Raw genomic sequence first — 17,989 nt, forward strand, 5'->3', positions numbered from 1 at the left:
GACCTGTTATGACTGTGCATCCTTTATATGCATTGGTGGCGATGGGGCCTTTTTAAAACCACTATGCCCTTGAGCAAGGCACTTAACCCTAATTTGTCATTGTACTGCAAGTCATTTGGATAAAAGCATCTAGTAAATGACTAATTAGTAAATCCATAATAATTAGTAATCCATAAGATATGCTGCTCACATCTGCAGCATGTTTGTGGTACATCTACTTTAATGTGCGATCACATTTACCGTTGTTCTGCCAGTTTTCTCAATCAAAATCCGTTCATTTCAATAGCAATCCACACAGTCTTGAATTTTATTGAGGTCTAAAGGTTTCCCCACAGATTTTGCAACTGGTTCAGTTTGGTCATATGAATTTTTTTATTTGTAAAAGTAATTTGTGTGAGCTGTGCTTCAAACCAAACATTTGCCAATGTAACCGCCCCTTTAGTGCATGATATCTGTTTTTTCTATTAGAATATGAGGCATTGGATGGATTTGATTGAGTGTTTGTGTTTGTTGCAGCTCTGAACAGCCTGATCTGAGCCAGTGGTTGAACATTACCTCTCAGCAGTCGAAAGCCCTGCTCTCTGCTCACAGGAAGGCCAAGGCTGCAGGTGCTGAAGGTGTTGATGAAATGGATGGTGTTAATGACTGTCCTCCACCTGATGGCTTCAAACTGGACTACACTCCAAAGTAAAACTTCCAGTCATTTATGTATCTACTACACAAAATTGTCCTTGTTTGAAGTCAATACTAATAAAAGACTTTTCTTTCTGGCAGGAACCTGTACTCAAGCACCATAAAGGAGATGTTGACTACATTTGGGACAGCCACATATAAAGTGGGTCTTAAAGTGCATCCAAATGAGCAGGACCCCCGTGTGCCAATCATGTGCTGGGGAAGCTGTGCCTACACCATTCAGTCCATAGGTCAGTCCAAGAAAGTGTGATGCATAATTCCTCAAGTATTAAACTGCTCAGTAAATTAGACAATAGTATTTAGTAAAGAAACCAGACTTTGCAAGTAAGCCGGAACTATCAAAATAAATTATAGGAGATAGGTTTTGCATATACAGGTGCATCTCAATAAATTAGTATGTCGTGGAAAAGTTCATTTATTTCAGTAATTCAACTCAAATTGTGAAACTCGTGTATTAAATAAATTCAACAACTCTTAAAAAGTAGTTTAAGTCTTTGGTTCTTTTAATTGTGATGATTTTTGGCTCACATTTAACAAAAACCCACCAATTCACTATCTCAACAAATTAGAATATGGTGACATGCCAATCAGCTCAAAACACCTGCAAAGGTTTCCTGAGCCTTCAAAATGGTCTCTCAGTTTGGTTCACTAGGCTACACAATCATGAGGAAGACTGTTGATCTGACAGAATCTTCTGATCTGACAGAAGACAATCATTGACACCCTTCGCAAGGAGGGTAAGCCACAAACATTCATTGCCAAAGAAGCTGGCTGTTCACAGAGTGCTGTATCCAAGCATGTTAACAGAAAGTTGAGTGGAAGAAAAAGATGCACAACCAACCGAAGGAACATGCAGCCTTGAGAGGCTTTTCAAGCAAAATCGATTCAAGAATTTGGGTGAACTTCACAAGGAATGGACTGAGGCTGGGGTCAAGGCATCAAGAGCCACCACACACAGACGTGTCAAGGAATTTGGCTACGGTTGTCGTATACCTTGTGTTAAGCCACTCCTGAACCACAGACAACGTCAGAGGTGTCTTACCTGGGCTAAGGAGAAGAAGAAATGGACTGTTGCCCAGTGGTTCAAAGTCCTCTTTTCAGATGAGAGCAAGTTTTGTATTTCATTTGGAAACCAAGGTCCTAGAGTCTGAAGAAAGGGTGGAGAAGCTCATAGCCCAAGTTGCTTGAAGTCCAGTGTTAAGTTCCCACAGTCTGTGATGATTTGGGGTGCAATGTCATCTGCTGGTGTTGGTCCACTGTGTTTTTTGAAAACCAAAGTCACTGCACCCGTTTACCAAGAAATTTTAGAGCACTTCATGCTTCTTTCTGCTGACCAGCTTTTTAAAGATGCTGATTTCATTTTCCAGCAGGATTTGGCACCTGCCCACACTGCCAAAACCACCAAAAGTTGGTTAAATGAGCATGGTGTTGGTGTGCTTGACTGGCCAGAAAACTCACCCAACCTGAACCCCACAGAGAAATCTGTGGGGTATTGCCAAGAGGAAAATGCAGATGATCTGAAGGCCACTGTCAAAGAAACCTGGGCTTTCATACCACCTCAGCAGTGCCACAGACTGATCACCTCCATGCCACGCCGAATTAAGGCAGTAATTAAAGCAAATGGAGCTCCTACCAAGTATTGAGTACATATACAGTAAATGAACATACTTTCCAGAAGGCTAAAAATGTTTTTTTATTGGTCTTATGAAGTATTCAAATTTGTTGAGATTGTGAATTGGTGGGTTTTTGTTAAATGTGAGACAAAATCATCACAATTAAAAGAGCCAAAGACTTAAACTACTTCAGTCTGTGTGCACTAAATTTATTTAATACACGAGTTTAACAATTTGAGTTGAATTACTGAAATGAATGAACTTTTCCACGACATTCAAATTTATTGAGATGCACCTGTAGATAAATTAGATTTAGCTCAGAAATACTTATAATATATTTATTCGCTTTCCCGTGTCTCACACACTTTTGATACTGAGTTTCGTTTATAAACATGAATATGCAGGCATAGTGATGAGCCACTGCACCATTAAATGTTCATCAGCTTTTTTTATCTGAAAGTATAAACTGTTTTGGCTTTTTTCTTTTTTTGGAAAATAAATGTATGTAATAAGTTGAAAAGAATTTGTCCATTGATTTCAGTGTTCATGAGTAGGTCTCAAAATATGATGTTACACATTTTGTATAATGATATATTCAAGTAAAATGTCTTAAATCAATGTTTTGTTTTGTTTTGTTTTGTTTTTTTCAATATTTTTTTTTCTTGCATTGAAGCTTTTTTTTGTGGTTCATGTAAAATGAGAAATTTCTAAACATTTTAATTTAGTAAAATGGGTAAAATGTAATTATGATATAGTAATGACATGGTAATAACATGGTAACATTCAAAATTTTATTATTGTTCAGATACATGATTTTAGTTTAAAAAAAAAAAAAAAAAAACATTAAAGTTAGGACTATACAAGCCTATTTTTCCATTTGGTCCAAATGGAGTCAGAGATATAAAGAATTCATTGAGATTTTTAATTCATTATGAGGACTAAAAGTAAATTAGAAAGTAAATAAAGACTGTGTCATCTCATTTTTCACACAGAGAGATTACTGGTGGATGAAGAAAAGCCTTTGTTTGGAAGTTTACCATGCAGACAGGTGATTAACAAACACATTTGATTAATTATGCAAGCTTGTTATGTGTATGTCTAATGGAAATCAGTTAATAGTTTGTCCTGTCCAAGTGCCCACTTAATTCTTTAAATCTTTACTCCTGAGTCTGATTTGTTTGGTAAGCCAAATGTTTTGTGCATGCAGGACGACTGTTTGAGTTCTCTGACCCGGTTTGGCTCGGCTTGCTGGACCGTCTCCTCTCATACCACTGTACAGAATCACTTTATTAGGCTCCTAGCAGGTAAGAATTAGCTGTACAGTCTTTTAACAAAAGTAGTTGTTCAGGCATGAATCAAATATTATGAGAAATGAATGACAACCCTCATGTCACTTAACATTTGTGTTCATTCAGCCCTTGTTCCTGATCCTCGGGTGGAGAATACGCCATGTATTCTAGACACAGACATGTTTCACTTACTGGTAGGTAAACAGACAGTGTTGCTTTTACATCTGCTTATACATATCAATACTATTTCTAAGAATTTATGAACTTGTATTGTCAGATTTGTCAAGTTGACAAATTGGCAGCATACCACATATCTTGTTCACAACTCTAACTATTCGGGCCCATTATTTTGGAATGACCTCTGACCTCAGTTAATGTGTGTGACAGGTGAGCTTGGTGCTGTCCCATCCAGCAGTTTTCTGCCTGGATTCCTCAGGGCTGAGCGCAGACACTGCACAACTGCACTTCCTGCATCTCGTCACAGTTGCTCACATAGTCCAGATCCTCTTAACCTCCGTACCAGGTCAGAGCCTCATCCTTTCCCTTCACAAGCAGCCACATGTTCACAGAGATGTCATAAATGATTTTGTTGACTCCTTTGTGCCATCAGAGGAGGTGCAGATGGAGCAGGAGAGTGGGGGAGCAGAGAGGGAAGAGGAGGAGAAAGTGTGTATGCTCTACAACACACTCAGGATGCATCTGGGAAGGTGAAAGTGCTCCCACATCTGCCAGCCACACTTTGACTGATTTTGATTTATATTGTTTGTTGTGCCATTTCACAATGAAATCAAAAGAAACAAACACAAAACAAACACATACAAAAATCAAGATGTTTTGCATTGTTAGTAGTGTTCTCACTGTTATGCACAATTTGATGTCTTTGTTTTTTGTGAGAGCTGAGATACTTTTGTACAATGAAATGGCATTTTGGGTAACACTTTAACATAGGGAACAATTCTCACTGTTAACTAGTTGCCTGTTATTAACATTGGCTGTTTATTAGTACTTATAAAGCACATATTCTGGACGACCATATTCTACATTCCTAATCCTACCCAATAAGCTAAATTTAACAACTATCTTATTAACTATAAATACACAGCAAATTAGGAGTTTATTGAGGTAAAAGAAATAGTTAATGGTTTGTATAAAATTTTCCTTCTAGACCTTACGGTTCAGGTTATTAGCATAAACATGAGTGAAATTTTGGACAAGTGGTGGCGCTAAAGAGTTTGAGTTAGAGACTCCAAATTTATGGTGGTTAATGTTAAGACTGTCCTCTATAAGTGTGCCAAATTTCATAACTGTCCCGCAAGCGGTTCTATGGGCTGCCGTTGACTTCCTGAGCGGAAGAAGAGTAAGAACAACAGATACAATAGGTGCCATCGCACCTTTGGCTCTTGGCCCCTAAATATTGTCACAGCGATTATTAATTTCAAAAATAAAGAGTGAAGTTTAGTTTTAAGGGGACTGTTTCACCCGTACTAGTTTTGCATGAGCCTGATCTGAATGCTTTCTGAATGTTTCAGTGGTCTGCGTGAGGTGAGCTCAGGCTGGCATTTGTGGCGCTGTGTGAAAACTGGAATCCTGCCTTATCTGAGGGCAGCCGCTCTCTTCTTCCACTATCTCAATGGAGCTCCAGCACCACCCGAGTTACACAGTAAATGACTTAAACTTTACACAAGTTACAAGTTTTACTGGCTCACTCTCCTATTTGCTGTATCACTTCTTATGATGACTGTGTGTTCAGCTCTAGGTTTGGGGGAATGGGAGGCTCTATGTGGTTACCTGTGTCTGCCCTCCAACTTGCTACAGCTCTACTACAACAACCACGAGCTCATGAAATCTCTGCTGCATGGGTAACCATCACTATCTAGCTTAGAAAACTGTAACATAGCGGTATGAAGTTAGCTGTGTTTTAATTAATTTTTTTGTGATATGCAGGTGGTGCTCTCATCCAGGTGTGCTGCAGGGTCTTCAAAGCAGTGTGGCTCTCATCAGGTCTGTCCTGCTCCTCATCACTCAAGAGTTGGCTTCATCCAATACTCAAGTGCTCACCATTCTTCCATTTCCTGTTTCAGATTTCCTAGAGAGTCCAATCATCTCATAGAGCTGCCGAGTGACTACAGCGCCCTGATTAACCAGGCCTCCAGCTTCACGTGAGTCACCTTTGTTTGCAAATCAAATGCGATTAATAAATAAGACCTGTTGACTGTCTATTGAGTCATACGCTTCAGATTCTATGAATCATCTGATCTTTTGATCCTGGTCACGTCTAGGTGTCCTAAATCTGGAGGGGATAAGTCTCGCGCTCCTACTCTGTGTCTGGTGTGCGGTGCCATGCTGTGCTCCCAGAGCTACTGCTGTCAGACCGAGCTGGAAGGAGAGGATGTGGGTGCATGCACCGCACATACTTTTGCCTGCGGAGCTGGAGTCGGCATCTTCCTCAGGTTTGTGCGAGCATGTGTTGATTAACATTTATGTGTATAACAGGCACATTTTGTAAGAGATAAGGTAGTTATCCCTTTTTGTGTCTGGGTTCTGAGGTTTATTTGTTTCTGTCAGGGTGCGGGAAAGTCAGGTCCTGTTCCTGGCTGGCAAAACTAAGGGCTGTTTTTATGCTCCCCCATACCTGGACGACTATGGGGAAACCGACCAAGGGCTAAGGTATGTCTCTATTGCTGAAATTTCACATACATGATTTGGGCTGTCACGATTCCTCGATTCAGTTTGAGTATTTGATCCTTGACTGCAGTTTGCCCGTGTCGTTTACCTGGTGAAATACCAGAAGCGGTGAATTCCACAGACCAGAATCTATTAAACTATTACAGAGTTTTCCAGGGTAGCATGATATATTAAACCCATTTAAAAATCATAATAAAGCATACTGCTATTGTTAATTAACAAACGCTCTGATTCGATTAAAAAAAACATTTGCGACGCAGGTTTACCGTATGCTTTATTCACATGCGTATAGATTATGTATGTGCGTGTCAGAGTGGCTTCATTCACAGTAAATGATTCACACAAACTGTTATCATTTACATGTGTGGAGCATCTCGAACTCCGTCTCTGCATATTGCTGTGAGTTTGGGTTTTATTATATAACGTTCATCTGGGAACGCAATGTATGCCATTTCATCAGACTTGTAAGGTAAATTATTTATAAACCTACGCAAACACAGGAGATTACAGTGCCTTGCGAAAGTATTTATACCCCTTCATTTTTTTCACGTTTTATGTTGCAGCCTTATATTAAACTGCTTTAAATTTCCCACGTCAGTCTACACTCCATACACCATAATGACAAATCACAAAACAGGTTTGTAGCAACTTTGCAAATTTATTAGATATAAAAATCTGAAATGATTCCATTGCATAAGTATTTATACCTGGAACACTTGAAATTTAGCTCAGGAGCACTCATATCGCTTCTAGATGTTACTACACTTCGAGTGGAGTTAACCTGTGGCAAATTCATTTGAATGAGCATGATTTGGAAAGCCACGCACCTCTCAGAAAAGGTCTAACAGCTGAATAATATCAGAGCAAAAACCAAGCCATGAGGTGAAAATAACTGCCTGTAGAGTTTAGAGACATGCTTGTGCCAAGGCACAGATCTGGGGAAAAGTTCAGAAAAAAAATCTGCTGCATTGAAGGTTCACAGAAGCACGTAGTCTTCTCCATGCTTCTGGAACAAGACACTTGGAACAACCAGAACTCTTCCTAGAGCTGGTCTCCTGTCCAAACTGAGCAATTGATGGAGAAGGGTCTTGAGTAGACTGGTGAGGTCTGGGCTTAAATGCAATCAAATATTTCTGGAGAAACCTGAAATGTCTGCCAGCCCCCATCCAAGCTGACAAAGCTTCAGAGGTGAAAAGGTGATGAGAAGAATGGCAGATAATTGCCAAATGCTGATGTGCAAAACAAAATACTCAAAAAGACTTTTAGGTGCCAAGTACTGCGTTAAGGGTATGAATACTTACGCAATGTGCTTATTTCATTGTTTTATTTTTAAAATGTCACACATCTTTTTTTTTGTTTTTTTGATTTTTTTTTTTTTTTTTCATTATCGTGTATTTGATATGAAGAAAAAGTCATTTAAATAAGTTTAATATAGACAAACATAAAACAACACAAACGGTGAAGAAAATTTATAGGGTATGAATACTTTCGCAGGGCACTGTACATCAATATCTTTCTCTATGGAAACTGTTCATTGTGATTTCAAAATAAAAACTCTAAATTTACAGTAGCTGTAGCATTTTTGATGTTAAAAAAATGGCCAAATATTAAAGATTAAATGGATATTTTAATTAAATGTTTAATGTCAATATTAAACAAGAATTAGATTGCTTTAAAGCAGTGGTCTCAAACTCAATTCCTGGAGGGCCACCGCTCTGCTCATTTTCGCTCCAACCCTAATCAAAAACACCTGATGCAGCTAATCAAGGTCTTCAGGATTACTAGAAACAAAGCCACTAAATGGCAAGCCTGCAACGATTAGCTGAAAAAGCGTAACGGCTAAAGCTGACGCTTCCAGTCTGGCAGTACATGGGAAAGGAGACCAGATGCCGTTTTCTTTGAATGGATGTCAATGGAAGAGAGGCTGTACTCCGTAAATGGCCAATGAGTGACGCACAACTCTCTCTGAAATTCAGTGACGTCAAGGCTGTAATGTGATTGGTTTTTAAGGGATGTGCGATCCAAGTCAGCCGTTACACTTTCTCCAATAGTAAGTAATACAGACCCTCTCATCTACCTATAGTAAAACAATCTCTTCTAGAAACTCCACGCAGGTGTGAGTTGGAGCTGGTTGGAGCTAGACTCTGCAGAGCTGCGGCCCTCCAGGAATTGAGTTTGAGACCTCTGCTTTAAAGTGTAAAACATTATGCATTATACCAAAAGCCTGCAGAGGACACCAATGATAATGTATGTTAGTTGTATTTTTATAATATATTTTATAATGCATACCATATGATTACTTGCTTTTGATGCTTATGAACTAATCATTATTGCGTCATTGCTGTTATGTATTATGAAATATCTTCCTGATTACTTGATTAATCGTCAGAATAATCGATTACCAAAATAATCGTTAGTGATAGCCCTACTCATGATTATTTCTGACATTCATGTGAGATCGTGTTGTTTCGTCTCGTTTTAGACGGGGAAACCCATTACACTTGTGCCAAGAGCGCTACAGGAAAATCCAGAAGCTGTGGCGCCAGCACAGCATCACAGAAGAGATCGGCCACGCCCAGGAGGCCAATCAGACTTTGGTGGGCATCGACTGGCAGCACCTGTGAAGTCACGTGACGCTTTCTCACACCTACGCCCACCCTTACGCATAAGGGGACCCGCACAGCAGAGCTAGAGGTTGCCAAGGTGTCACCAAAGCCTCTTGCTCTTCCTCCACCCCTTTCTCCATCTTTGACAGTGGATGAATGCATGACTTTTTCTTTTTGTTTATTTGGCGGGAGATTTTTCACTCCCTCTTTCTTTTAAATATGATATAAATACATATTTAAAAAGACATATAGCCAAGGTATTGAACCTCTACAATATGGGTTCCTTCGCAAAACAGATATTCTTCATAGGAATGCTATTTAATTTTCTCCAAGTAATATTAAATTATTTTCAAGGTATTTGCTTCAATATATAGGTTTCGCAAGACAGTTCTATTTGACTGGTGGTGCTGTCCTCCAAGTAAGCACAAACGTCCCTCAACGCCCATGCAGGGATATCGCCACCTGTAGGACACAGCATCCTCTCTGCCCCGTCATCTCAAATGCTGCAATACATTTTGTTAAGGCCGCCTAATTAACATGCTCATGTTCATACAATACAAGCCAATGCGGGGGAAGATCCGGGAACACATGAATATGTCCTTGAATGCCTGGTTTCTGTTTGTCTGGGTTGTGTATGTGTTTGCGCGAGTGAGTTTTTATGTACAGCTGTTTAGTTGGTATGTTTCTAATATGATGGATTTCTAAGGTGGTCCGTTTTTATGACCGTTTATTTCTCGTTCTTTTGTGACGCGTATTATTTATGTGTTTCTCGCGGCTGTGTGTTGTATGGAATCATGCTTTCCTCAAACTGAACATGAATTCCACTCTTAAACATGATTTTGACGTGTGTGCCGTGTGTTGTGATTTTGGACATTTTGTTTCTTGATACTGCTGCACTTTTTTTTTTATTTTTTATTTTTTTTTTTGTCAGCAGTGATGGATGCAGAATTGCATATCCTTAATTCAGTTTTGACTTTGGTCTGCTTTAGACTGTTGTTTTTTTTTCTTTATAGTGGCCTTGGCTTGGGGCTTTAGTCCAAATCAGAAAAGTTTTATTTGTCAGCGACGCAGAAATGCATTAAAACACACCATTGCTTCTTTCAGATACAAGTTCTCACACAATTCAGATGAAAAGCCTGTTTCTAATGCGGTGAGCATATTTCCTGAGACACTTCCAGTGGCTGCAGCAGTGTATTACATCACGAACTGACTTGTTAATATGTGAATTCTTGTATAAATGGGTACATTGTACTATATTGTAAAACATTAATGAAATAAAAAAGAAAAAAAGACTCTTGTGTTTTGAAGTGATGCATAAAATGTGTTAATGAATGGGGCTGATGAACTATCAGTGTTTTTATTTTGCTGTGAAGTACCTATGTTCCAGAGCAGCTAGGCTTAGTGGCCTCATGCAGGCTAATGTGTGACCCATTTCACTGTCTATAGTTCTTCTCAACTGTGCTCTAGTTCCATCCAAATCTCTTGTTCATCCAGGAACGCTGCAATAAAGAGGATTAGATCCAGAGTTCAAGCCACTGTCCAGCTCACTGATTACTTGGAGTTACAGATTCTAAGACCAGCCAGTTTCTCAAAAGTAATTGTGTTTGAGCTTAAGCTATAAATTGTGATACTCCACAGCTGGTTGAGTGAGTAAAAGATGTTATAAGGCCTGTTCATACTGTAGATTAATCAGGGTTGCCAGATCTTAATTAGCAAACCCAAATATCGAAATTCAAATTGTGCCACTTCCATACCTAAAATAATTTTTTCAGGCACAGTTGTGTATTACATGCCATTTTAACTTTAAAATCAATGCATGAAACTTATTTTTTGTCTTGTGTTTTCCTCATGTTCAAAGAAATCTCCACTGAGATTTACTTAGGGTTGGGAGTCGATTCCAAAAAGAAAGTTTGGAATCGATCCCATCAAGGGGAATCGACTCCCGATTCATCGCCGTTTTCAGTTCAACAAAGCTTATTTATGGGCGCCTCTCAAACGAAAGGCAGCATCGTATGAAGGTTGCATATCTCGGCTGCTGTCATCAAACGCCGCTGAACATCGATTCACGAAAATAAACTGAATGAAAAGAGCCGGTACCGAGCTCGTTTAAGTTTGAGGATGCAGCTCGCTAATAGTGATTAGAAGTCTGATTCGAAAAGGTTCTTTCGGATAGATCCTTTTAATGAACCAGTTTAAAACGATTCAGAAATTATTTTACGGTGAAACGGCCTTATATTGTCCACAGTTTTGAACGCTGCACGACAGAATAGATCTTGACTTGGTCCATAGTCTTGATCCTATTTCCATCTTAAAAGTGATTTTTTTTAACCGTTCTATTAGCCAATGACATAGAAACATTCAATAAACGTAAGATAAAGCTTCATATTATTATAAGGCTACATCTTACAGTCATATCAAAATGGTTCCTCCACTCCAAAAAAAAAACGAAAACAAAAAAACAAGAATCGAAAACAACAGTGAGGAATCGATTCTTGGAATCGAATCTCATAGTTTTTTAGAACCAGGAATCGGAATCGGACTCGATTCCAAAATTTTCGGAATCGAACAGCCCTAGATTTACTGAGAGTATTTGCCATTCAAAATCTACCGTTGATGACCGCTGCTTTATTTGCTTAGTGAAATACGATTGATCTGTTTTCCGTGCATTTATTTGCATGCTAAATTGTGATTGGACCTTTTTGCCGCATTGCGTATTTTGAATTCCTCCTTGAATGGCTGCATAGCTAACGTTAGATGGAAAAAAAAACCCAGACTGCGGTTGACAAAGGTAAATTTAATTTATGTACTTATAAAGCCTAAAGCCTAAATTTACCTAAAATTAACACAATTCCTGGGCTGCCTTTCAAGCACAATTGTTTCTTTCAGAAAACTACTGGTATTGACGGTTGCATTGTTTGTGGGTCACTTCGGTCACTTTTGGTGTTAATTAATCTCGGTAAATTCGAGAACAACTTCCTTTGCAGAGATCGTGGTTATCCTACATCCTACATATATGTTCCAGTAGTGCTTGTTTTCTGCTCGTGTGTAAGACGCACCTGTCCCAGAACTTCACCTGAGAAGGTAACCGTTAAGCTGCTCCACAAAGCTGATTAACTCTTATCCAGCTGGTCACTGTTTATAGACTTCAGGGCCAGAAAAAATACCAAATGACACATGCCCTGATTAGTGCTCACTGCCTGTACCCAAAAGTTTTACCCTTATTAATTTTCGTTTTATTTTACTTTAATATTAAGTTAGTATTAAATAATATTATATTAAGTCCATTATGGATACATGAATTTTACTGTATAAGCATTTATGTGGAATTATGATGGAAAATAAAGTCTCAATGCAATAAATAGTCTAAAAAATAAAATAAAATTAGGCATATTGATTGGGTTTTTCATTATGGCACATTCTTAACAGGTTTCATGATATTTACAACAGCTGGTTTCCCATAGTAAAACCTCCATTTATTTTCTCCATAGGGGATAGTAATTTTTAACAACTACTCGCATATCTTTATCTGTGTTTGTTGAAGCCGTTTGTTATTTTCATAGCAGTTGTGTTTAACAGTGAAATTAGTTGTTAATATATATATATATATATATATATATATATATATATATATTATCCATAATGCTGTACAGAAAATCCCACCAATCACATAGTCACAATGAACAAATTGTGCCAGAAGAGCTCTGCAGGAAATGTCCTCTCCCATGAATAATATGTATGAATGTAAAGGGGTACTTATCAGAAACTATTTAAAACAGAATAAGTCTCTATCCATGCACTTTTAGTTATACATATTTAAACATGTTAACTAACACATTTGTGTTAGTGTTTTTTTTTTTTTTTTTTTATCCAAAGGTATTCTGAGGATGGGAGTTCAGCTGTTCTCAGCAGGACAAAAGCCTCATTTAGAGAAATCCATTTCCTTCTCGTCATCCAATCAGGTAAAGCTGTGTCCCGCTGGGCTTCTGCTGTCCAAACATCTTTCACCTGTGACCAGCTCCACAGCCATTTATTAACTTACCCCACTTTCACCCCTCATATTTAAGTCTTTTAAATAGTCTTAAAACAGAAACAAAGAGTCACCTCTATGCAGAGCTAACTCTGCAACTATAAATATATTGTGAAAAGAATAACACCAAATCTAATTAAAGGTCTTTATCTTACAAATGGAGTTTTCTACATGATCCACTCAATCCACAACAAAAACTGACATTACTGCAAAGTCAAGGTCAAATGTACAGAAAGAGGTGCCTGTGAAAATTAAAAATTCACACTGATGATATGAAAAAAAAAAAATACAACTGACTGGGTTGTCTGACTAGAATCAACTGACTAGAATCTTTTACAAATTGGTACTCTTGACAACTTCTGTAACTGCCCCACAACTGTGAGCTCAACTTTTGAGGCAGATATTTAACCCGAGAACTACACACATTAATGGTGAACGTGTACAATTCTGCCCTCCTGTAGATCACCATCAACATGCTTTTGAAAATCGTCAGACAACCTAAGGCCCATTAAAGGCAGCGTTGTGTAAAAAGCAAGGTGTGCCACTGTTTCCATCCCTGTAAGGTCTTGGAGGTGACTGATCGTTTACAAAAACACATTTTTCTCAGCTGCCGGGTTAAAAGCTGCCGTGTGACCCCTTCAAGAAAAATAACTTATTAATGAAAAGTAATTTCATAGTGATAAAACGATGAAATGTGGTATTGTATGTGTGAGGCTGTCGGGTTAAACATCCGCTCAACCAATGAATAAACTGGAAATATAAGAATAAACTTTATAATGCTACAGACGGATGATGACAGTGAGGCTTATTTGGTTGGAAAATCTGATAATATCGGGACATTTACAGATATATTTAATTCTTAAAATATTAAAAAATAAACTTGTTAATTTAAATTTAATTTGTATTTACATTGTGATGTGTACATTCACATATCAATTGGAATCTCATTAAAAATAGGTGTATTGATCGTATATGTATGCATATACACCTATATTTTTAAGAGAGAACATTTTAATCAACCTTTCATGCTTTCCTTCTCCCAAAGATGGGAGTGGCCACAGACATGATGGGGCGGGAGGGGGCATGACTCTCTCAGCTTTATGTGGGAGCCGCTTCTGCATCTCCCTCCTGTACCTGGTTGCCTTTAAACAGCGATTTGATCTTTGTCATGATGTCAGAAAGTGTTTCCTTCACACTCTTTTCCAGCAGCCATCCCTCACTTTCGCTCTCAGGACTCTCTGGGTCTGCCAGGGTTTCCAGTGAAGTAGTCAGGTACTGCAAACCGACAGTCACGATAGCCTGCAACAAATTAAATTCAGATTTACAATTTTATGTGTTTCCATTTGGAAGTGATTACGTCTTTGGAATATACATGTCCACAAAAGGGTTTTCTTAGGTTAATGAATCTCTAGAAACTTCCAAACATACTCAAAACACCATCATTGTTGTGTGCTTCTGATGTCTTGACCCACATAAGTTCTACTTTTCCAGGAAATAACCATTTTGGCAACAAGATCTTAGGACTTACATCTTCGGTTCAAGATAAGGTTAACCCTCTTGAACTACTTTTTTGCGCATTTGGTGTCATGTCACATTACGCAATCAATAACAGTTCAGATTGAAGGTTTGTCGTACCAATATATTGTTATGAAAAATTAAGTTTTCATACATTTACAGTAGGAATTTTACACAATATCTTTATGGAACATGATCTTTACTTAATTTCCTAATGATTTTTGCCATAAAAGAAAAATCAATAATTTTGACCCATACAATGTATTTTTGGCTATTGCTACAAATAAACCCCAGTGACTTAAGACTGGTTTTGTGGTCCAGGGTCACATATAGATTAAAGGATTTGTTTACTCCTGAATTAAAATTTCCTGATAATTTACCCATCTCTGTGTCATCCAAGATGTTCATGTCTTTCTTTCTTCGGTCAAAAAGAAATTAAGGTTTTTAAGGAAAACCAGGATTTCCAGGATTTTTCTCCATATAGTGGATTTTAATGGGGATCAATGGGTTGAAGGTCCAAATTACCATTTCAGTGCAGCTTCAAAGGGCTCTACATGATCCCAGCCAAGGAATCTAGCAAAAAAATCATATACTTTCTAACCGTAAGCACTCATCTTGCACTAGCTCTGAAATGTGCGTCAGGTTGGAATCAAGTTGGAAAGGTCATGCGTGATTAGTTCTTCGTCTGTGTTACCCTTGTCAAAAAGGTAGGGTAGGGCGAAAAATAATTTTCTCCTCCAACTTCAAAATCATCCAACATCATTGTTTTACCTTTTTTTTTTTTTTTTTTTGTAAAGGGCTTTGAATTTCTTTGCACATTTGCTTTGTAAACGCTGGGTTGGTACTTCTACCTATGTCACGTGTGAACTTTTCAAAGTGATTACATAATGCGTGAAGTCGAGCTAGTGCAAGACGAGCATTTATGGTTAAAAAGAATATACATTTTTATATTTTTTAAGAAAATCTATCATATCGCTAGATAAGACATTTATTCCTTGGCTGGAATCATGCAGAGCCCTTTGAAACTATAATTTGGACCTTCAACCAATTAGCTCCTACTGACCTGAAAACCTTGGAATGTTTTCTTCAAGAAATGTAACTTGTTTTCAACTGAAGAAAGGAAGACATGAACATCTTGGATGACATAGGGGTGAGTAAATTGTCAAGAAATTTTAATTCTGGAGTGAACAGTGAGGAAAATGTGAATATGCCAAGTGCATGTTATTTGTCAACTTGTCACCTATATCTTGTTATGCATCAACACAAAGTGTTAATTAAATCAATTAAGCAGATAATTAATCTGATTCTTTCAGACCTATTTATATTATTCTTTACGCACCAACTGACCTTATAATCAAGCGGCTCACTTTATAATCTAGCAACACACCCCTTACCCACCAAGAGTGTAATCTAGTGACAAAGTCAAATGCCATAAGTTCAACTTTGCATTTGCTTGCTTCTCCCACACCCACCTGCATGATAATGAACAGCAACACAAAAGCACCAATACTGTTCATCATGCCCCCATAGTAGGACACCAGGGCCTCACGGCAGCCTCTGGTCCAGATGTTTAGGTCCTCAGTGTGGTGGTCGTAGCTGTAGTGAGCGGAGTTGTTGGTCAAGTGATGTTGGATACAAGGACGGGGGGAGCCAGGGTTGCAGCAGCTGAAGGGAACACTTTCCATCAAGTATTTGCCTTCCACGTTGCTCTGGACACGGCTAAGAAATTCCAAAAGATTGAACTGTCAGGCAGATATTTTAATTATATTGATTAAGCCATATTCTTGGTTGTGGACTAAGAAAAACACCTCTTTCAAATTAGATTTATGAACATCTCCTTGGGAAAATTTAGCCCCTTTGGAGGTAAACACTGGTGGTCGACTCCATGGGAGGTAATAGATTGCACAATGTTATGATTTGTGTGGAAGGTAAGATTTAAAAGACTTTGGAACAGGATCCTGACAGATTATATAATCCACAGACCCACTTTTAACCCAAACCCACCAGCCGATTATCTACTTAGGAATCTCTCAAAACAAACTCTGAAATTTGATTTCTCTTGCATTCAACATAACAGTTTTCAAGGGGTCTGCTTCGACACCCCTTTCATTAGAATCACTTAGATCCCATCTCTTATATACTTTTCCACTAGTACTCAGTACTATAATCAGTACTCACGCTTTAACCTCTTCATTGCTGAAGTCTAGGTAGCGGTTGCTAATCCACTGGATCTCAAACCAATCCTTGTAGTTGTTGTTTCCACAGCAGCGGAACTCGATCTGGGTCATATCTAGGGTTCTCTTCATGAAGCATCGTCCTGGCGTATCTGTGTCTTTGTAGTACTTCATTCCATTCTTTAGGCCTTCAGCGAGGGCAAAATGCAGAGAGATCTGCATCAGGAAACAGAGCAGAGCCGCGACAAAAAGGGTGATGCAGAAAACCACACATCCGCACATGTAGGTTCTCAACATCGGTTTCCACTTGCTGAACTTTATTGTGTCAAGGGAGTCATGGCACACTTTGCCCCCAAAAGCATTGACACCACAGGCCACGAGTCCCACCAGAATGAGCAGGTTGGGCACAAAATGGCTCTCATTGTTATCCATCATCTCGCTTCTCTTACGCAGCTCGATCTTGAAGAAGATCCCCATGCTGAAGATGAGGATCCCAGCCATGACAGAGAGCCAGTACAGGAGCCACAGTGTTTGGGCCAGCTTAACCCGCTTGGCCAAGTCAAATTTTATGGGCATCAAAGCCATGTTTTTTTTGTTTTTGTCTAATGAGTCACAAGAATATATTCACAGGGATTCTTCTTCAGTATGATTGCCTTTTATTGTACGATTCGTGTTGTCTTTCCCCTTGTTGAAATTCTTGAAGAGTTGTAGTCCAGAAGCTTAGTTTAGTAATCCGTCATCAAGCGTAGAATGTGCAATAGCAAGGATTTCCCTTCCCATACCCATTCTGACCACCCACAATTCAAGAAAGTCCATGCTGTTGGCAACCAGAGGCCTCTTCCTCCGGAATTTCACATAAATCCACCCAAATGCACCAGCTGGGGGTTACGTGGCTTTTCCTGATGGTTCCCTTCCCTGCAAAAGGGGGTGGCCGGCTGAGGAGCTGTGTGATTGTAGAATCAAGTTCCTCTACGTCATCCTAAAACCCACTAATCAGCGCTGATCCCATTTGCAGATGAGCTGAGGACTCTAATCCTTTATCTTACTCTGTAATTGGTTAGTTACTTTAGCATCAGTTTCCACTTTTACCTGCTGGTATTGCTTGGCTCTGGGGATCTCTGGGTAGTCTTCAGACTAAGTCAATCCTGTCTGTTAGTTACATCAATGAAGGGTACAGCTAGTTCTGTTGGAGGTCCTCATCTATTATTATGTTGTTTTTTCACATTTACACGTGTTTACATGGGTAATTTCTGCTATTGTGTTTTAGAAGAACTTTTTAAACCTACAGTAGAGTGTACTTGGTACATGGTACTTCTGCTAAATGCTGGTGTCCTGCAGAGTTTAGCTCCAACCCCAGTTAGACACACCTCAACCAGCTAATCAAGCT

At 38.8% G+C, this 17,989-nt stretch overlaps 2 protein-coding genes across 3 annotated transcripts in view; one reads left to right on the forward strand and one right to left on the reverse strand.

The window, feature by feature from the left end:
- ubr2 (ubiquitin protein ligase E3 component n-recognin 2) overlaps positions 1-9,812 on the forward strand; it is a 41,795-nt gene extending 31,983 nt beyond the window's left edge. For both annotated transcript variants that reach the window (XM_051125937.1, XM_051125936.1), the window contains exons 33-46: positions 517-687; positions 775-923; positions 3,299-3,354; positions 3,514-3,610; positions 3,722-3,789; positions 3,983-4,118; positions 4,206-4,302; positions 5,125-5,255; positions 5,346-5,454; positions 5,540-5,596; positions 5,677-5,754; positions 5,875-6,045; positions 6,161-6,262; positions 8,763-9,812. In XM_051125937.1, the coding sequence (XP_050981894.1) occupies positions 517-687; positions 775-923; positions 3,299-3,354; positions 3,514-3,610; positions 3,722-3,789; positions 3,983-4,118; positions 4,206-4,302; positions 5,125-5,255; positions 5,346-5,454; positions 5,540-5,596; positions 5,677-5,754; positions 5,875-6,045; positions 6,161-6,262; positions 8,763-8,904 (1,564 nt within the window). In that variant the 3' untranslated portion in view covers positions 8,905-9,812. The remainder of the gene's footprint in view (positions 1-516; positions 688-774; positions 924-3,298; positions 3,355-3,513; positions 3,611-3,721; positions 3,790-3,982; positions 4,119-4,205; positions 4,303-5,124; positions 5,256-5,345; positions 5,455-5,539; positions 5,597-5,676; positions 5,755-5,874; positions 6,046-6,160; positions 6,263-8,762) is intronic.
- Positions 9,813-12,502: 2,690 nt separating this feature from the next.
- On the reverse strand, positions 12,503-17,544 carry prph2b (peripherin 2b (retinal degeneration, slow)). The gene is made up of 3 exons (XM_051125332.1): positions 16,607-17,544; positions 15,901-16,147; positions 12,503-14,212 (listed from the first exon to the last, which is right to left on the reverse strand). The coding sequence occupies exons 1-3, from the start codon at positions 17,185-17,187 to the stop codon at positions 14,012-14,014; spliced, it is 1,029 nt and encodes a 342-aa protein (XP_050981289.1). The 5' UTR covers positions 17,188-17,544; the 3' UTR covers positions 12,503-14,011.
- Between the last annotated feature and the right edge of the window lie 445 nt (positions 17,545-17,989).

This window comes from Labeo rohita, chromosome 13, assembly GCF_022985175.1.
Source record: "Labeo rohita strain BAU-BD-2019 chromosome 13, IGBB_LRoh.1.0, whole genome shotgun sequence".
NCBI classification, from domain to species: Eukaryota; Metazoa; Chordata; class Actinopteri; order Cypriniformes; family Cyprinidae; genus Labeo; species Labeo rohita.

What these genes read in the sequence shown, in the direction of transcription:
- prph2b (XM_051125332.1), bottom strand. Translation starts at nt 17,187, where the DNA reads ATGGCTTTGATGCCCATAAAATTTGACTTGGCCAAGCGGGTTAAGCTG. An exon ending in AGCAATGAAGAGGTTAAAGC is followed by an intron (nt 16,148 to 16,606) that starts GTGAGTACTGAT and finishes GGAATTTCTTAG; the next exon opens with CCGTGTCCAGAGCAACGTGG. An exon ending in TGCTGTTCATTATCATGCAG is followed by an intron (nt 14,213 to 15,900) that starts GTGGGTGTGGGA and finishes AATTTGTTGCAG; the next exon opens with GCTATCGTGACTGTCGGTTT.